The sequence below is a fragment of the Dipodomys spectabilis genome, unplaced genomic scaffold (assembly GCF_019054845.1).
Source record: "Dipodomys spectabilis isolate Male_0828 unplaced genomic scaffold, ASM1905484v1 ptg000140l, whole genome shotgun sequence".
In the NCBI taxonomy this organism is placed as follows: Eukaryota; Metazoa; Chordata; class Mammalia; order Rodentia; family Heteromyidae; genus Dipodomys; species Dipodomys spectabilis.
In genome coordinates this window covers 33,984,239-34,005,102 of record NW_024870817.1, presented here as the reverse complement: position 1 = coordinate 34,005,102, position 20,864 = coordinate 33,984,239, and the positions used below count along the sequence as shown (strand labels likewise).

Here is a 20,864-nt window from a genome sequence, read left to right as displayed (position 1 = left end):
TGGCTTTAATAATATACACTAATTTAAGTGCTGGGTAATATAAAAGTAACTAAAATAAGAAATGGAAATCTACCATATTTGAAGTGAACATTATGGATGGCTACAGGTATTGGATGTCTGCTTACACTCATGTTAGTTTAAAAGGAAATGGTGGTTATTACATTTTGACCAAATAGTCCTAGCAGGCACATAAAATGGCCACATCAGAATGGTCATGTGAAAATACCCTGCTTCAGGTTTTTCTTGCTTTGCTTGCTTTCTTTTCTGCTCTCTGATTATTTAGATTACAGTCATCTTTCATGTGCTGTTGAAGCCACAGAAGTAAGGACTCCTTTTAAAACTGAACTTCTTCATTTCTCATAAAAAAAAAAAAAAACACCAACTATAAAAAGCATTAAAAGCATTTAACACCAAAAATGTCCTGGCAACTCTAGTTTTCATTGCCTTTCTTCTATCTCTACTTAAAGTCTGTAACATGCAATCAGTATTTAATTACATATTGTTTGTTCCGAATGTATTAGAGTAGGTGACAAAAATGTGGGTGGAATTAGATTATGGGGATCTGGGATAGAGTGTAGATTCATAGAAGTGATGTGTTAAAAGAGCAGACAGAGAAACAGCTAACTCTGAGTTAAAGAAAATGCTATTGTGAATTTACAGCAGAGGTCTGGGAAAATACTGAGACAGAGTTTGTATGTGAGAAACAAAGCAGTATGTCTAGGCCAATAACCTAGCTAGTGATTATCTTAGTATATTGTGTTACTATACCAAAATAACAGAGGCTGCTTTACAAAGGAAAAAGGTTAACTTGGCATACAAACTGGGTGGCTAGAAAGTTCAAACAGCTTGATGCTGGATTCTGATAAGGAATCTTCCCCTTCTTCTTCTCCAGGGCAGAAAAGTCTAAGGAAAACAACGCAGAAGAGGCCAAGCATGGTGGGGTAGCTCTGTTTTATAAGATCTCTCTCTCTCGAGAACTAATCTAGTGAAACAAGACCCAAATTATTCTCTGGAGATAGGTATTAATATGCCTCCTGAGCATGGAACTCTTATAATCCAATGTCCCCAAACTAGGCCTAATCTCAGAGTCTCTACTAGTTCAATACCATTAGACTGAGGACCACTCTTCTAACACATGAAACACTTGGGGACAAGCTATAACCAAGCCATACAGAGATACATAAATCCACAAGGAATGAACGATGATGTGATAAGAGTATGGACTACTGATAACAGATAATGGTGATAATTCTATTCCTAGTTCTAACCTCATGTGAAATGTAATTTTTTTTTTTGCCAGGTGGGGCTTGAACTCAGGGCCTGGACATGGTTCCTGAGCTGCTTTTGCTCAAGGCTAACACTCTAAACTTGAGCCACAGTGCTACTTCTGGCTTTTTCTATTTATGTGGTACTGAGGAATCCAACCCAGGGCTTCATGCATGCTAGGCAAGCCCTCTACCTACTAGGAAGCCACATTCCCAGCCCCTGTAATTGTTTTTTAAGCACATAAAATGTCACCAGTTGAATCAAATCGACCTGAAGTGTATGTAAAAGTATGTATTCCCAGACTTCAAATTAGATCTACTGGAAGTGGCGCTGTAGCTCAAGTGGTAGAGCGCTCGCCTTGAGCTGAAGAGCTGAGGGACAGCGCCCAGGCCCAGAGTTCAAGCCCCACGACCGACAAAAAAAAAAAAAACAAATTAGATCTACTGAATGATTCTCTCTAATGACATGGCCTAGAACCTGTTCAAAAATCTACATTAATCTTAATGCCTGATAGTTTGAGAATTGCCAGATTAATATATTTAGTGGCTATTTCTAGGGAGTGGAATTTTAAAGGCAAAAGGGGATTTAAAAAATTTCCTTTCATTTTATGTTTTTAAATGTTTTTTTTTTTTTTTTTGGTGGGGGGAGGGCAGTACTAAAGCTTAAATTCAGCTCCTTGCACTTGGTAGGCAGTGCCTAGCCACACCCCACACAGCCTTTTTGCTTTAGTTGTTTTTCAGATAGGGTCTCCAGTTTATATCCAGGTGGCTTGGACAGTAATTCTCAATGATTTGAGGTAAGTACTATGTGTTTTGTTTTTAGAATGAGATCACTTAAAAAATTGTACTATGCTTATGAATATCAATATGTTATCTCACTTTGTTTCATTAGTCCTCATAAACACTTTGTGACTGGAGAATGGAAGTTATTATTCCAGGTTGGTCAAAGAAGTAACTGAGATACCAAGCAGTTCATTAAACATACATCTGAATGTCTGCTATGTAATCCTAACTGCAACAGTAGTTCCTAATAGGATTATATGCCTTGGCAATTAGTTCTTGGTGTGGGTGCTTGGTAACAGTATTCTAGTTAGGGTTATATTGCTTGTTAATACTTGAATCAGAATTAGAATTTTGGATCCAGGATGTTGATGGAAACACAGCCACAGTGTACATTTTATGGTTATACTCTTCATATAAAGCTCTATTAAATACATGTGCTGGGCTATATCAAATACCAAGGCCTGTTGTATATGTCTTATACAGGAAATGTTTTTCATTTTGTTTGATAAGTATCTCATACATTTTTATGGAGCAGATGATGTACATATTTTTAAAATTCCTTTATGTATGGATTAAAGGTTAAGACTTCTTAATTGTATAATCCAGAGGGTGCAAGGTGCATGTCAGCAATCATAGTTTAACATTATACTTTATGAAGCAATTAATAGCAGTACATCTTGATTTTTTTCTTTAAAGAATTTGCAAGCAACTAGATGTCTTCTCTCTTAGTCACAGAAATTTAAGAAAATGAGCACTAGGGGCTGGGAAGGTGGCTCAGTGGTAGAGCGCTTGCCTTGCATGCCTGAGGCCCTGGGTTCAATTCCTCAGCACCACATAAGCAAAAAGAAAAAAGCCGGAAGTGGTGCTGTGGCTTAAGAGGTAGAGTGCTAGCCTTGAGCTTGAAGAGCTGAGGGACAGTGCCCAGGCCCAGAGTTCAGGCCCCACGACCCAACCCCCCCCCCCCAAAAAAAAAAAAAGAAAATGAGCACTACTATACGTCCGCAGCTCAGAATTCAGATAAAACAATCTTTAGAAAATGACCCCCATAAACTCATTGTCTAAACTTTGAAAAAGAGCTTCTGATGTATAAGAAATGATCATTTCCAAAGTTAAAAAGCATTACATTGCCTATCCAGTTTTTTTCCCGTAGAAATTACGCCTACTTTAGCATGGATTTAAGAGTCTTTGCTCTTCGACAAGTAGATTATCAATAGTTACAGATGGAGACAGTGTTCTAACCATTTTTTTTTAAAGGATCCATTTGAAATGAGAAACTCCAGACGCTCTAGGCACGTCCCTATATCAGGCCTATCTATCCAGTTTCCCACTTTTGAATGTTTTCAGTCTTGCAGGGGACTAACGATGACTAGGGAAACCGGGTCATGAAATACATCTCCTCTGAATCAAGCCCCAGTACTACAAAGTCACGGGTCTGGAGGTTTTTACACGATGCTGCAAACATCCTGCCCTGCCAGGACGGGGAGTCTTGGTCCCCACATTGTTAATGTAGTCCGACCAGTCAAGTGACCTAGGAAAAGCCACATCCCGAGTTCAATCTGATGTCTAGGACCTCGGCTCTTGAGTCACAGGTGCAGGCCTTTCAGGACAAGTAAGACACAGGACACCGGGCCAGCACCGAGGGATCACAAACAAAACACTCAAGGCCACCTCGGGGCGCGGGGCGCCGGGGTGGGGGGGAACCCCGAGATAAGTCCCCCGACAAGTGGGTCTTCATCCCGACCTCAATGGCGACTCATTGCCTCTCATTTCACCGGATGAGGAGGAACCTGCGCTAGGTGTGGCTGGGGACGGTTTACCGGGGCCCTTCACCTCCTCCAAGTGGCAAACGGCGGGGAGCAGGGGGCGGCGAGGGAGGAACGGAGAGCCGGACTATAAAGGCAGGCCCCTAAATCCGTCCCCTCGGAAGGCCCAGAAATCACGCAGCTCCTCCCCGCGATTCACTCCAAAATGCCGCGTCGATTCACGGGAGACAAGAGCACGAGGGCGCGCCGCGCCGTTTCCCGCGTCTTCCAGGCCGCGCGTCGGAATCAAACGCGCGGCGGGCGCGGCGGGGACAGAGAGCGCGCGCGCTCCGCGCCGGGGCGGGGTCGCCCCGAGGAGGCCAGGAGGCGGCGGGCGGAGAGGAAGGCGCCGGTCGTGTGTTCTGCGCAGGCGCGCGGCGCCTCTCTCCCAGCGTCGGCTCCCGGGCGGGCGGCGCGCGGGCCCTCCCACTCTCTCCCGCGCCGCCTCACGGCCCCGGCCCTCGCTTCACCCCGACGCCCCGCAGTGCTCATCCTCTCGCCCGCCTGCCAGTCCCGGGGCCTCCGCCCGCTTCCCGGCTGCTTCTCCTTCGCCGCCCCGCTCGCGTTCACGCTGCCTCCCGGGCCGGCGCGGCCGCGGGCCACCGCTCCCCCTCCCGCGCCCACCCCGCCCCCTCCCCGCCTTTTCCGCCCTCCGGTCCCCCTCCCTCGGCCCGCAGCCGCCGCTCCAGATGAGGTGATGGCAACGGCCAACTTCGGCAAGATCCAGATCGGGATTTACGTGGAGATCAAGCGCAGTGATGGTGAGCCGCGACGCCCGGCCCGCCCAGGCCCGTGTACGGCTGCGAGCCGCGGGGACGCAGCCGCCGGCCGCCTCGCTGATTGCTCCGCGGGCCGTGGGGGCGGAAGGCGGCGGCCGCCGCGGCGCTTTTGTGTGTGGCGAGTGTGCGGCGAGGTCGGCGTGGGGTCCGCCCGGAGCCGCTGCAGTGCGAGGGCCGGGCCGCGGGGCGGGGGGGGGGGGGGGGGAGGTCGGGCGCGGACCCAGCCCGGGTGTCGCGGCCGGACCTTGCGGGGTGTCTGGAGGCTCGGGGCGGGGAGTCGTGGGGGGACCGTCGCTCCTCCCGAGGCCTCCGTCCTCCCTGGGGGGGGGGGGGGAGCGGGCTTCGTTAGGGCTGGTCCCCGCCGCGCGCGCCGCCCGGCCTCGGCCTTGTACCCGTCGGGTCTCCTCCGGGGTGGGGGCTGGGGGCGCGTGGAGACCCTCGGTCGCAGCTCTCAGGGAAGCCTGGCCCGGCGGAGGCCCCGCCGGGTGGGGTTGGTTGTCAGGCCTCTGGAGCGGCGTTTCCCCCTAGCACGCTGCTTGCTTTTTTTTCTTTTTTACTAATCCCTTCCTGGGGTGAAGGATGCGGAGAATGCGGCGTGAATAGGGGTGGGGAGCCCGGGGAAGAAATGTCGGGGCAGCTTCTCCAAGGTGACGACTCTTGAATGGGAAGGAGATGAACGGAGTCCACGCGGGCCTCCCGAGGGCGGGGGCCGGCGACCGGATGTTGATATTTTCACACATTCTGGGGAGGTAACAGAAAAGTGGAAGGCGAGCTGAAAACGCTTTATTATTATTTTTTTTTAAAGAACCTTGCGTTTATGTATGTTTCTGTGGGTTCCTCTTGGGAGAAATGATTTATATCACCAGCTTGGGGATATGGAAGTCATTTATAGTGTAAAGGAGAAAATGCATAGAGGGAGAGAGGTGCAGTTATGTCATTTTTTTCGATCTTCGTATTGAAAGAGCTAGAGGTGTGTAACACATAAATATATAGGGGTTGAACGTGTCCTTGTCTCCCATCTCTGCTAGACCCAGCTTTTAAAATGTACGACTTATTCTTCCTTTAGGCTAATTAGTAATACATCGTAGGTGTCTTCACATCCGCACCCTCTTGGTTCCTACCAAGTTTGACCAAGTTATATTAGTTGATTGACACGCGCATTCCTTGTTATCCATAATATATCAGAACATCCTTCCTTTATAAAATGCTTTTTTTTTCCTTTGCTGTAGTTGAGAAAATTCGTGGTAACAGCTGGAAGCAGTATCTTGTGTATGAAAAGATAAATATGCCACCTACAGCTTCAGAAGTTTCCAGTAAGGGGGCTGGGAAGGTGGCTCAGTGCTAGAGCACTTGCCTTGCATGCCTGAGGCCCTGGGTTCGATTCCTCAGCACCACATAAGCAAAAAGCCGGAAGTGGCGCCTTGGCGCAAGTGTTAGAGCGCTAGCCTTGAGCTGAAGAGCTGAGGGACAGCACCCAGACGCAGAGTTCAGGCCCCTCGACAGGACCCCCCCCCCCCAAGAAGTTTCCAGTAAGACTAGTGAAAAGAAGAATGCTCTTTTACTTGGAGTTCCTTTTGTGTTTTCTCTTCAGATTACTGTCTTGAAAGAGTCCTTTTAATGCCATTTTATTTTTAAGTGACCATAGGCTCTCCTGTTTACCAACAAAAGATTTTTACGACTTGAGGTACAGTAAAATGTAAATTCTTTGCAATCTTGTAAGTCAACGTTCAAAGAGTATATTAAAAACTTTTCTGAGCCAGTATCTTTTATTTAAATATATTGGACTTGAAGTAATTTTGGTACTTCTAACATAAAGACTTCTAATATTCATTCAGCCTTTACTTTCAGCCTATCCTAGAATTACCAAACATACAAGAGCTATGTGTCCAAAACTGCATTTCAGAAGCAGTTTCTTATATGAAATAATGGTAGTCATTCCAGTGCACTATGCTACAAGTGTATGGAATTAAGTAGCTTAGATTCTAAATGAAGTTGTTGAAAGGCAGAAGTAGTAACTTAAAGGAATAATTGCATTAGATGATAGTCTTTCACAGTTGAAATTGATGTCTAGGAAGACTCCCTCACCCCCTTTCCCCCTTTAAAGAAGCTGTTCTGCTTCCTCTCATTTCTGTAACAGATTTGTATTGGATAAAACACTAGTGGTCAGGGGCTGGGAAGGTGGCTCAGTGGTAGAGTGTTTGCCTTGCGTGCCTGAGGCCCTGGGTTCGATTCCCCAGCACCACATAAGCAAAAAGAAAAAAGCCGGAGGTGGCACTATGGCTCAAGTGGTAGAGCGCTAACATTGAGCTGAAGATCTGAGGGACAGTGCAGAGTTCAGGGCCCACGACCAGACCCCCCCCAAAAACAACAACAAAAAACACTAGTGGTCATTGTAAGAAATAAAAACTTTTGTAGTTGAATGAACAATATGGAGTGTTTTGAGAAAGGTAAAGAAGGGCCACTTTAGACTGCTTGCTGTTAACTGGTGACTTGATGTTTTTCTGCTTGTATTGTAATGCTGAGCTTTCCCCATCTGTTTCAGATTTTCATGCCTTTTTCCCCCAATCATTGATACTCATATATTAATAAAAATATATTTTGAGTCTGAATGATAGTGGCTCATGCCTGTAATCCTAGTCAGTCAGAAGGCTTGAGATCCGAGGATTGTTTTATTTATTTTTGTTTGATTTTTGGTAGGTGATGGGACTTGAAATCTGGTCCTGGGCACTGTCCTAAAGCTCTTCAGCTCAAGGCTAGTGCTCTACCACTTGAGTCACAGTGCCACTTCCTGTTTTTTGGTGATTTATTGGAGATAAGAGACTCATGGACTTGACTACCCATGCTGGCTTTGAACCGTGATTCTTAGATCTCAGCCTCCTGAGTAGCCAGGATTGCAGATGTGAGTCACTAGTGCCCCAAGGATTGGATTTTGAAGTAAAATATGTGAGACTTTTTAATCTCCAGCAAAAAGCCCGAAGTGGAGGTGTGGTTCAATTGGTGGAACACCAGCCTTGAGGGAAGAAACCAAACAAGAGCATAAGGCCCTGAGTTCAAGCCTCAGCCTTGGCACACACATTCCAAAAACAAAAGGATGAGGCAAAACAGGCTTACTCCTGCCTTTCAAGACCCTTCAGTAATATTAATCCCAGTTGGTCCACACTGATGATTAAAACCAGATGAGCCATAGGCTTCTGAATTCCTTAGTCATCCATTTTGGGTATATAAATCTTAATATATTTTCACACTGTACTGGGAGAATGTGTGGTATAAAAAATGCAATGGAGAAATGTCTGACTACTGTATTGTGCATCAAACAGAGTAAGTATTTTATGTGAATAAAATATTTAACAGGCTCTTATATTCCTTGAATTAATCTATGCTTTCCCTCACCAACTGTACCCGCAGTTGAGAATTAATCACTATTAAATTTTTGGCTTTTAAACATTTTAATTAACCATTCAGATGAACTCTTTCCAGACAGTGACACTCTTCTATCTGTGATCATTCCCCTTCTTACTGTGGACTCCTTTTCTGATGGCTTCTTAGTTCAGGATCACCGGAATTGATTGAATTGGAGTGATCTGTTAAAGCCAGTCTAGTTTTTTTCTAGTATTTTAAGGTTAGAAGTAGGAGGAGTTTAATTTGAATTCTGTAGGTTACATACAGTCACAGGGAGATAAGCTGGTGTAAAGTAGGACTGATTTCTGCAAATAGCCACTTAGATATATTTTCTCCCATGTATTTTGCTACTGTCTTTCTGATTTAGGTTCATTTTAGAACACAGTGATTCTAAAGACTACAATCTTCTAAGAGTTATGTAGCTTGATAGCCTTTGTTGGGATTCTTTTTGTTGTTGCTGCTGTTGTTGGTTGTGGGGCTTGCACTCTTGGCTTGGATGCTGTCCTTGAGCTCTTCAGCTTGAGCCACAGTGCCACTTCTGTTTTTCTGGTGGTTAATTGGAGATGAGAGTCTCACAGACTTTACTGCCCAGGCTGGCTTTGAACCAAGATCTTCAGATCTCAGCTTCCTGAGTAGCTAGGATTATAGGCCTGAGTCACCAGCCCCAGCTGGTTGGGATTCTTTAAAAAAAATCTGCACTGTGAAAACATTTTTGCCAGTTGTGTGGTAGCTGTGATTCTTTGGGGACAGGGGGAGAGACAATAAATATTGAGTATTTGAAAGCTACCACTAATAGGATGTTGGTCTTCGGGATCTTTTAGTCACAGTGTTAATATATGTGATCTTTTGAAGGGAATCTTTTTTTTTCTTTCTTTTTTTTCATTCTCTTTAAGCAGTTGTACAAAGAAGTTTCCATTCTACAATATGAATACAAGGTGTCTGACAACATTGTCACCCATGGCTCCTAACCTGAAGGGAAGCTTAAGACTATTTCAGCCAGAAAAAAAAATTCCTTTTGATTATTTCTCATTTTTATAAATGTGGAAACTGAGTCCCGAGTCATTATTTAGCTTGGCAGTAATGTTCAGGAACTTGCCTTATATAGTGTAGAAAGCTCCTGTCTATAATTCAGTAATCATCACAGGGAGAAATTATTTCAGAACCATATGCAGTTTTCTACCATCTGATAAAGATGTAGGAAATTGCTTCTCACTCATGGGAAAGGCACCACAGAGCAGTATTATAGAGTCACTTTGTAATGATCCCTTACACAGTATAGTTACTAGAATGTTACCAGACCTAAAATTATAGGAGGAAACTATTTCTTAATTGAACCTGGGAGGTGAGAGAGATGGTGGGGATGAGCACAATTAAAGCATTTGAAAACTAGAAGAAATTGAAGATTTCAAAGGATCTATCATGAATTTTGGAGCTTAATGAAGGAAAGATTTTAAATGGCCTAGTTCTTTGCACACTTTGCCACATTTTTATTCTACTAGTTCATTTTTACATGTTATATAGGTTTCTGAAGTGTAGACTCCAAACTTAGGTAATAAAAAATGAGTCACATGTATTACACTTATTCTTCAGTTGCCATTTTATGAGTAATGTAGGAGTAGGATAAATGGGGGGAGACTTTAATATTACCTTTTCCATGGTGATTGGGATGATTATGATTCCATATTTGTTTAGCCATAGTTTTCCAGGTGTTTCTAAACATTTTCAAATTGGATCCTCACAGAAATCTTACAAAGTAAACATGACAGAAAGTTAGCAGATTCATAATTTTACAGGTGCAAAATTTGAGGTTGGATTATTTGCAAAGATTACATTGTTCATAGAGGCAAATCCTGGGTCAAAGCCTAAATCCTTTCACTTAGCTTTCTTAAGTGTTAGCAGATGTTTTCAGTTGTTGGTTTGCTTATACTTTGTATATGTACTTGTATATATTCATTCTCTTTTTGAAACACAAGTCCCTGTAATAAAATTCTCACTACTATTACTACTACTACTACTATGGAAAAAGTCCAGAGTACTACCAATTTATACATAGCTTAAATTTGCCAGAATGGCAAAATCAAATTACTCTGACATTTTATCAATTATAAAGGTTAACATTCAGGAATCTTAAGGCTTTTTGAAAAGTTCTTTTCAGTAGCCATTCATTTGTTGCTTCAAGTAGTATCACAGAAAGCCAGGAGTCTGTATTCATTGTCTAGCCACTTGATTCTTCTAATAGATTTCTAGGGAAAGGCTGTGTGCCACTTTTTCTGTGTCAGTCTACCCCCCCCCCCCCCCCATTGTGGGGCTTGAATTCTGGGCTTGGGCGCTACCCCTCAGCTCTTCAGCTCAAGGCGAGCACTCTACCGCTTGAGCCACAGTACCATTTCTGGTTTTCTAGTGGTTTATTGGAGATAAGAGTCTCACCGAGTTTCCTGCCTAGGCTAGCTTTGAACCATGATCCTCAGATCTCAGCCTCCTGAGTAGCTAGGATTATAGGCGTGAGCCACTATTGCCCAGCTCAGTTTTTTTTAACTAATGTTAAAATCTGTGTCTATTTAAATTGTGTGTGTGTGTGTGTGTGTGTGTGTAAAGTCCATAATAGGATGGAAGTCCTAGACCCATTTTCTCTAGTCACACCTAGGTCAGATTCTTTACAGGGATAGGATTAGGAGATGATACATATGGGACAATTTTCTGAATGATCAGAATTCTTGGCCAGCAATTATGTTCTCATCCTTACAGATATAGTGTCTGTATTTCATACTAATGTTTGGCCAAATCTGTTGTCACTTTGGGTTGGGCAGCACTAGGATTTGAACTCAAGGTCTCCTAGTTATTATGGCACTTCTGCTTAAGACAAGCCTCCAGCCCTTTTTGCTTTGATTATTTTTGAGATAGGATCAACTTTATCTGTAGGGCTAGCAGAGACTACAGCCTTCCTTTTTATGTTCTGTCTAGCTGGGGTGATAAGCATACACCACCACACCCAGCTTCTTTTTTTGAGATGTGCATACACTACCACACCCAGCTTCCTTTTTTGAGATGTGGGCTGATGAACTTTTTTTGCTCTGAATGTCTTGGAACTTTGCTTCTCCTAATTTTAGCTTTTCTCATAGTTCAGATGACAGGGGCACACCACCATACTCAATGTTAGTTGAGATGGGTCTGACAAACTTTTTCTCCTGGCTGGCTTTGAACTGTGATTACTCTGATGTAGTTAGTTCCTGAGTAGGATAACTTTATACAGATTCCAGTATGAGCCAGCATTGTGATCCATTATTTTAGAAAAAATAACATCTTCTAGTGGAGTGACCTAACAAGATTTCTCATGGAAAATGAAGTGTAAATAGTGGGCTTGTGGTCCAACTTGGAAGGAAGTTCCTGAGCTGCAAATAAAGGACTGTCAGGTGGTGATTCAGAAAAGAAGAGACTGGGAATGTGGTTTAGTGGTAGAGTGCTTGCCTAGCATGCATGAAGCCCTGGGTTCAATTCTTCAGTATCACATAAATAGAAAAACCTGGAAGTGGTGCTAGCCTTGAGCAAAAAGAAGCTCAAGAATGTGCCTAGGCCCCCGAGTTGAAGCCCAAGGACTGGCAAAAAGAAAAAGAAAAAATATAAAAAGGTGAGAGGGGGCTGGGAAGGTGGCTCAGTGGTAGAGCGCTTGCCTGGCATGCCTGAGGCCCTGGGTTCGATTCCTCAGCACCACATAAACAAAAAGAAAAAAGCCGGAAGTGTTGCTGTGGCTCAAGTGGTAGAGCGCTAGCCTTGAGCTGAAGAGCTGAGGGACAGCGCCCAGGCCCAGAGTTCAGGTCCCAGAACCGGACCCCCCCCCCCCCCCCAAAAAAAAGGTGAGAGATATAGAAAATAAGGGAAGAAGGATAATCTTATGTACCTTGTTAAGACTTGAAAACAATGGTAATGATCTTGGAATTAATTTCCAGGACACTTGGAAACCAATACAGGACTTAATCTCCTAAAAGCAGCAGTAGGAGTTAGCCAGTGATTAGTGATGGATTAGAGGGAGAGTAGTACTGAAAATAGAGTAGGTTGGGTAAGATTGAGTCAGTATCAGTATAGAGGTGAACAATCATTAGGAGCAGATGAGATGCAGAACAGTGCAAAAGGTTATATGGCAATGTATCACTTGTGCTGAATAAAGATAAGCTAATTGTATTCGTGAATATTATATTAAAGAGACCATCCAGTTTAGGCTGCTTTTTGCCACTAATATCTTAAAAGTAAGTTGTAGGTATAAGACACTTCAAATGTTTACATGCAGCACAAATTTATTGAAACTAACTTTTGACTTAAGATTGAGCCAACACTCAGAATTCCTGGAACAGAATGGAAAGGAAAAATAGTACTTACAGAATCTGGCTCTAATTCTTTAAGAGATGAAGTGTTTTGATTCTTGAGATGGAGCTGGGAGCTGAGTGTAGCTAAAATGGCATGCGTTTAGCATGTACCAGACCCTGGGTTATCAATGCCTAGACCTAGTACAATTTCCCTATGCCTTCTTTGTCCAAAAATGGCTCTTCTCCTTTGCTTTTTCTTTGCTCTTATTTTTGGCCCATTTTCCCTCTTCCCTTGTAAAAGGGATTCTAAATTTCATTTCAGTGGTTAGACTCTCTTAACAACTATTTGCATTTTAGGACTTTAACAGATGAGGAATGAATAGTCAGAGCACAGAGAATTTGGAGGCAGTGAAATTCTGTATATATATTCTGTATATACATATTGTTGAGTATAAAGATACATGTCATTATACATTTGTCAAAAGTTATAGAGGTGTCAGTCACTAAGACATCACTAAGCTAGGGACTGGGTGATAATGATGTGTCAGTGTAGCTTTATCAGTTGTAACAAATATACCTGACTGTGATAGTGAGGGAGACTGTGCTGGGGGAGATAGGTTATCTCTGTATGTGCCACTTAATTTTGTTTTTAGAATGGGGACTCTCTCTCTCTCTCTCTCTTTCTCTCTCTCTCTCTCTCTCTCTATGTATATATACACACACACACATATGCTTCCCTAGCATATATGAAGTTCTTAAGTTCAATCTCCATTACCCCAAAACCCCTAAAAATAATTGACCAATTTATTAATGATAAGAATTTATGCATATTAAGAATGAAGATCAGCCAGGTGATGGTAACTCATGCTGCAATCTTAGCTACTTAGGAGGCTGAGATCTGAGGATCACAGTTCAAAGCCAGCCCAGTCAGGAAAGTCCATGAGAATATTAATCTCCAATAAACCACCAGAAAACCAGAAGTGGCCTTGGGGCTCAAGTGGTAGGGTGGGCTCACCTTGAACTGAAGAGTTTAGGGGCAGTGCCCTAGCCCAGAGTTCAAGCCCCACTACCAAAAAAAAATGAGGATCAACCATGTAATTAAAGGTAAATTTTGTTCTCTTATTATTGTCATATGGAGTTTATTAGCCAGTGTAAGGGTTTTGATGTACTTGACATGATTCATTTTTATTTTTGAGCCAACACTTGGATTGAATTTAGGTCCGCTCATTATTTCTTGGCTTTTTCTCTCTAGACTAGTGCTGTACAACTTGAGCCACAGCTCTACTTGTGGCTATTTTTTTGGTCAGTCATGGGTTTGAACTCTGGGCCTGGGCAACTGCCCCTCAGCTCTTCAGCTCAAGGCTAGTGCTCTACCACTTGAGCCACAGTGCCACTTCCAGCTTTTTTTCTGCTTATGTAGTGCTGAGGAATTGAACCCAGGGCCCATACATGTAAAGCAAGCACTCTACCACTGAGCCACCTTCCCAGCCCTACTTTGGCTTTTTGATAGGTTAATTGGAGATAAGAATCTCATGGGACTTTTTTGCTCAGTCTGGCCTCAAACTGGGATCCTCAGATATCAGCCTTGTGAGTAGCTAGGATTACTGGTGTGACCCACCAATGCCTGGCCTGATATGGCCTTCCCCCTCACACCCCCCAAAGTCCTACATTCTTCCTTTGAGTACATATACTATGGTTCTTTATGCTTTGGAAATCAAATAAGTTATTATGTAATGCTTTTTTTGTGGGATATAGTTTGTTATAGGGTGTTTTTTTAATTAACCCAGGTAGTATTTGCTGATGACTGTTATGTATCCTTCCATCTGTTGCTTACAAGATATCAAATAGCTGTTGTACTCAGTATATATTCTATATGCCTCTAAAATATCTTTTGTAAAAGAAAATCTAGTTCTGGAGATGGAACTCATTGAGAAAGCTTGCCTAGCATAGTCATGGTCCTGGGTTTTATTCCCAGCACTACAAGAAAAAACAAACACAAAGAATAATGATTCTTGTGTTCTCCAGTCATTTTTGCCATTGCCTGAGTTTAAGCCCTTCTGCTCACAAGTCTGTAGACAAGGAAGATAGATTATCACATCAAAGAAGGCTTCTTGTTAGTTGAGCAGCAGCATTGTTGGGAAAGTGTTAGGTTACAGTATCAATTTGGGAGTCTCCAGATGTACTGGTTGTATATGCTTATGTGCATGCATATGCATGCGCGTATACATACATGTGCGCTCGTATATGTGAATTTATGGCTTGAATTCAGGGTCTTTCATTATCACTTTTTTCTTTTTTTACTCTAGGCTAATGCTTTACCATTTAAGCCACACCTCCAGCTTAGTTTTTTATTCTTGTTAATTGGAGTTGGTGTCTCAGTGACTTTGCTGGCCAGGCTGTCTTCAAACCTCCATCCACATCTATTAACCTCCTGAGGAGCTAGGATTCCAGGCTTGAGCCACCAGCCCTCTGCTCTGCTCTTTATTTTTATTAAATTTGTTCTTTTGAGATTACATATGGGTTGTATTTTTACTTGTTCAATGATAGCTCACAATGGAAGTTGACTGTTAATGATGATGAATATATAGGTTTTTCTTTACGTTCTATTTGTGTTGTAGTTTTATTTATTTTTTATTTTTTTATTTTTTGGGTCCAGTCGTGGGGCCTGAACTCTGGGCCTGGGCGCTGTCCCTCAGCTCTTCAGCTCAAGGCTAGTGCTCTACCACTTGAGCCACAGCGCCACTTCCGGCTTTTTTCTTTTTGCTTATGTGGTGCTGAGGAATCGAACTCGGACTCAGGCATGCAAGGCAAGCGCTCTACCACTGAGCCACCTTCCCAGCCCATAGTTTTATTAAAAGTGATACATTGCTTTTAACCATACATAGTATTAGGATTCTATTAAAAGTAAGATATGACTGGACTCACATCTGAAATACTAGTTACTGAATTTGGGAAGCTAGCCCAAGTGGAAGAGTTAGCAAGACTCCTCAGCCCATAGCTGGCCGTAGTGGTAGTACCTGACATCCTGACTACATGGGCTGCTGAGATCAGATGACCTGTTATAAGCCAGCCTTGGTACAAAAGTCTGTGAGACTCTATCTCAGTAGAATCTGGGTATGGTGGTATATACCTGTCATCATAGTTATAATAGGAAGCCTACAAAAAAATGCCCAATATAAAAAAGGACTAAGGGTGTGGCTCAGTGGTAGAATTGTCTCTCCTAGGGTGAAGCCCTGAATTCAAACACCAGCATTTCAAAAAACAAAAAAAGAGTAAATTGAATTTTCTTTCTTGTTATCCATCATATCCATCAGGCCTTACTGCTTACAAATGCTTCTTTCTTTTAGAATTGAAATACCTCAGGTATTTCCCCGAAGTATAAGGTAGGGTGGCTGTAGAGACTTGTATTGTTTGTATACCTGATAAATTACTGAATACTTCCACTTAAATATCCTGTGAACTCAAATTCAACATGGTCTATCCCCAGATCACTTTAATACCTTTCATTCACCCTATTACCTAACTCTGAAACCCAGGCAGGCATCTTATTGACTCATATTTTCTCTTAATTTTATATCCTATCATGAAGGGTTCTCAAGTACTTTCTCATATACTTTTTCCACCTCTGTTACTATAACTTTGATCAGGCCTAGTATTAGATATCTTTGCTGAAGAAGCAACACTTACAAGGCTCTTCAAACTTAGAGTTTACTTCTGCAGGAGGGTGCACCAGCAGCCAAAAAACAGGTAGGTAAGCAGAAGAAACAGGTTTTATCTCCTGCCACACTCTTGCTCAGATTGGCCAAGCTCAGGTTCACAATCTACAACAGGATGTGGTTTAACTAACAGGAACAGGCTGTAACTAAAATTCAATGAGTTTTTTTGGGGGGGGCGGGAGGCGGTCAGTCATGGGGCCTGAACTCTGGGCCTGGGCGCTGTCCCTCAGCTCTTCAGCTCAAGGCTAGCGCTTGACCACTGAGTCACAGAGCCACTTCCGGTTCTTTTTGCTTATGTGGTGCTGAGGAATCGAACCCAGGGCCTCATGCATGCAAGGCATGCATGCACTGTACCACTGAGCCACCTTTCCAGCCCAAAATTCAATGAGTTTGTAACAGGATTTTTTAATTGAAGTGTAAAAGGAATAGCATGTAACTAAAATACAATGATAAGGCCAACTACTTGGCAAAACAATTCCCATAGAACTGACAGAAAAGAAGGGATCACTTTGATAGAAAAGACTAGTGCTATTTTGTTATTAGTCCAGACTTACTGAACTCTCTTTTAGAATACTTGCTAACTGCTGTTTCTGTTTTGGCCTTTGTTCAGTATTCCATTCTTCCTTGATTTCTAGACTTGGAATCTCGTGTATTGTGTCAAAATGATCATGAGATAGTTTGAAATCTCCTGAATTCTGTCAAAATGATTATGAGATCACCAGATCTGTCTGGTTACACTCAAGTTCTACTATATCCCTACTGCCTAGCAGAGGTCCTCTACATAGATCTTCCCCTTCTCCCCTTTCCTTTCTATTCTTTGTTTTTGTTTCATTCGTTTGTTTATTATTAACTAACATTTTACAGGTAGATTTTATTTACACTTATACAATATATTCCAGTGAACCTCACCCCTCCATTTTTTTTTATCTTCTTTACATACTTTTTAATTATTAAGTTCCTGTTTGAACCACTTTGAACTAACAGCACTATTCTTTTACTACTCTGTTCTAGTTCTGACTTTTTTTTTTGCCAGTCTGGAGCTTGAACTCTGGGGCTGAGTGCTGTCCCTGAACTTTTGTGCTCAAGACTAGCACTGCCAATTGAGCCATAGCTTTACTTCTGTCTTTTTTTTTTTTTTTTTTGGTCGGTTGCAGGGCTTGAACTGTGGGCCTGGGCGCTGTCCCTGAGCAATTCAGCTCAAGGCTAGCGCTCTACCACTTGAGCCACAGCGCCACCTCCAGGTTTTTGGTATTTAATTGGAGATAAGAGTCTCATGGATTTTACTGGCAGGGCTGGCTTTGAACTGTGATCCTCAGATCTCAGCCTTCTGAGTAGCTAAGATTACAGGCATGAGCCACCATGCATGCCTGGCTGCTTCTGTCTTTTTGTGGTTAATTTGATATGAGTCTCACACACTTCACTGCTCAGGCTGGGTTTGAGTTGTGATCGTCAGATCTCAGTCTCCTGAGTAGCTAGGATTACAGGCTGAAGCCACCAGTACTTAGATGTTTTGATATTTATTCGAAAAGAATGGTTTGTGTAGTTTATCTCCATACATCAAGAATTATATAACTAAGTACGTTCTTGCACATAATGTACTTTAGTTTTTTAAATTCAGTAACCTGCTTTGAATACAAATAAGAATCCCAAGCTCAGCAATTATGTATCAAAAGGCATTACAATTGAAAAGTCTCATGCCTGTGGTTGCCCATCCCTCAGCCACCCATTTCTCCTTTCAGGATACAAATCAATTTTTTTTTTTTTGTTTATTAGAACAAAGCTGCTGAAAATGTTTGTCCCTGTAATGTAGACATATGTAAATATGTTCCTCTTTAGGTCTAACCTCTGGCATCCATTAATCTTAACCTTCTCTTTGTGAATTTACCTGCTTGAACATAAAAGAAACTAGGGACTGGAAATAGAATATCCTATTGTACTTTTTGAGTAAATTAAAATCTAAACTAGGGAGCAGTTAGCATTGCTTGATATATTTGGCACAACAGTTTTGAAAGGCAATTCTTCAGAATGTCGGGCTATCAACAATGTATGGCTTTGAAAACACCAATGTAAGGGCTGGGAAGGTGGCTCAGTGGTAGAGTCCTTGCCTTGCATGCATGAGGCCTTGGATTTGATTCTTCAGCACCAGATACGCAGAAAACGCCAGAAGTGGTGCTGTGGCTCAAGTGGTAGAGCACTAACCTTGAGCTGAATTGCTGAAGGGCAGCGCCCAGGCCCAGAGTTCAGGCCCCACGACCCACAAAAAAAATCCAAAAACAAAAACGAAAAACCCAGTGTAAAATATTGTGGTATTCTAAGTACCAGATCTTTTCTATTACACAAGAAAATATACGTATATGAATTCTTTAAAGTTTGTAAATATTGAGATTTTATTTGGCCAATAAACCTTACATAAAATATCTAGGTAGTAAATAAAGTGAATTTAGTTAATAAAGTGAATTTTTAGTGCTATGTGTGGGTTTTCACTAGTTCTCTTAGAATCAGTAATATAATAGCATAATTAGTTCTTTTTTGTTTGGAACTTTGTTTTTGAACCTTTCAAAATTTTTCCTCTTATCTCAACTACCAGATATGAAAATAGACCCAGGAAACTAAATTATTTAATGGTTTATATCTTTTTGTGTGTGTGTGTGGGTTTTGGGGCTTGATCTCTGAGTCTGAGTGTTGTCTCTCAGCTCTTCAGCTCAAGGCTAGGGCTCTACCACTTGAGCCACAGTACCACATCTGGTTTATTGGAGTGGTTTATTGGAGATAAAGAGTCTCAGACTTTCCTGCCCCCGCTGGCTTTGAACGTTGATCCTCAGATCTCAGCCTCCTGAGTAGCTAGGATTACAGGCTTGAGCCACTAGCACCGGCTCATTATCTTTTCTTATTACCTTATTCAAATGCCAAATGGAACTTTGAAGAGCTGTACAATTATCTCTTCTAACTGATGTTTCTACCCACATCATTAATGTACAGTGTAGTTCAGTCATCACTACAGAGTATCCTATCAGATCTAAAATTTCTCTGTTAAAACCAGAGGAATTGAACAGTATCAGTTCTTCTTAAAAACTAGACTGAGAATGAGGTAAGAGTGAAAATTTGTATTTGTGTGCAGTCCAAATAAAATTAGTCCCATTTTTCAAGTTGTGTTTTCTTCATGAAAAATCTGAGCAGTATCCTTCCCTTTTCTCCTGTAGTTTCTGAATTACAGCTTTATGTTTAAAGTCTAAGAAAATGCTAGAGATTTTAAATTTAATCATAAACAGTAACATATGAAGTATGATTAAGCTAAAATGGAAAGGTCTCTATGTTTGGCAAAGTCACATTCCCCAGGGATTTACTAAATAGCAACAGCACAATGTCAGCTGAAATGTTATTTATATCCTTCTCTAATGGCTCCTTGTTCCACTAAAGCTATTGAAGGTATATATAATATATATATTACATATATAACATATAATATATATGTTATAATATATATTAATATAATAGAATATTATAATATGTCATATATTATGTAATATATGACATAATATATAGTATATAATCTAATAATAATATAATGTATAATTATATATTATATATATACCTTCAATAGCTTTAGTGGACAAGATATATATATATATATATATATATATATATGTATTTTTTTTTTTTTTTGGTCATGGGGCTTGAACTCTGGGCCTGGGTGCTGTCTCTCTCCTCTTACTAGCCTGTGACATCTAGGAACAAAGTTGATCATAGAATCAAAGTATCAATTGCCTTGAAGTAGTTGGCAAAGCTATGATATATGGCCATTAACTGAGTAGTTAGTGAAGTCTTTTCATTTATAAAAAAAGTTTAAATTTTTAAAAATCTTATTGGAAAGATGTTAACCTCCTTCCTTATTGTCTCCCAGATTTTCCCATCCTGACTTTTTTTCCCGTCCTGACTTCCTTCCCCCAAAGTTCATTTCCAAGATAGTGTTTAGTGTGAATCACTACTGAATTGGTTTACCCTTTGTCACATTGTTCCTGTGCTTCCCCTTCCTCTTATATACAAGACAGAGTACAGAAATAAAAAACAGTGACAAAAGGGAAAAAACAGAAACAAAAAAACTGCAAAAATCATTTAAATAAGCATCATTTTATATGATTATGTAGCTATTCAGCCCTGTGATTTTCTCCTAAAGAGTATCCTTTGGTCTCACTGTATAAATGTTTATAGTGTTGTTTAATTTATCATGTTCAAGTGTAATTATTTGTCTTTTACTATCCATTGGTTTTATTTGTCAATTTACAGGTACATTGGAATGATTACAAATGTAGGAAACCATGCAGCCTATGTTTTTTTGGGTCTGGCTTCCTTTGCTTAGTATAATTTTTTCCCAAGTCTTTCCATTTTCTTACAAATGGGGCAGTGTCATTCTTTCTGATGGAAGCATAGAATTCCATTGTGTATATTTTTGTGATCCATTTCTCCACTGAGGGCATCTGGGTTGATTCCATATCTTAGCTATGGTAAACAGTGCTGCAGTGAACATGGTTATGCTGGTGGCTTCAATGTGGCCTGGTTTGTGGTCATTTGGATAAGTGCCCAGTAGTGGGATTGCTGGGTCATAGGGAAGCTCTGTGTTTACTCTGTCTCTTTTTTGGAGGAGGTGGGGGAGGGGATGGGAGTGGGACTTGAACTCTTGGCCTGGGTGTTCCTCTCAAGGCTAGCACTCTACTACTTGAACCACAGTGCCTCTTCTGGTTTTCTGAGTGGTTTATTGGAGATCAAGAATTTCATGGCTGGTTTGAACCTGATCCTCAGATTTCAGCCTCCTGAGTACCTAGGA

General features: G+C 41.7%; 1 protein-coding gene across 4 annotated transcripts in view; it reads left to right on the top strand.

The window, feature by feature from the left end:
• Nucleotides 1-4,267: 4,267 nt before the first annotated feature.
• The window catches only part of Kif2a (kinesin family member 2A), a 60,427-nt gene continuing 43,830 nt past the window's right edge, over nt 4,268-20,864 (top strand). For 2 of the 4 annotated variants that reach the window (XM_042690699.1, XM_042690698.1), the window contains exon 1: nt 4,268-4,611. In XM_042690699.1, coding sequence (XP_042546633.1) covers nt 4,548-4,611 — 64 coding nt within the window. In that variant the 5' untranslated portion in view covers nt 4,268-4,547. The remainder of the gene's footprint in view (nt 4,612-20,864) is intronic. The other 2 variants (XM_042690696.1, XM_042690697.1) reach the window with 2 other exon arrangements.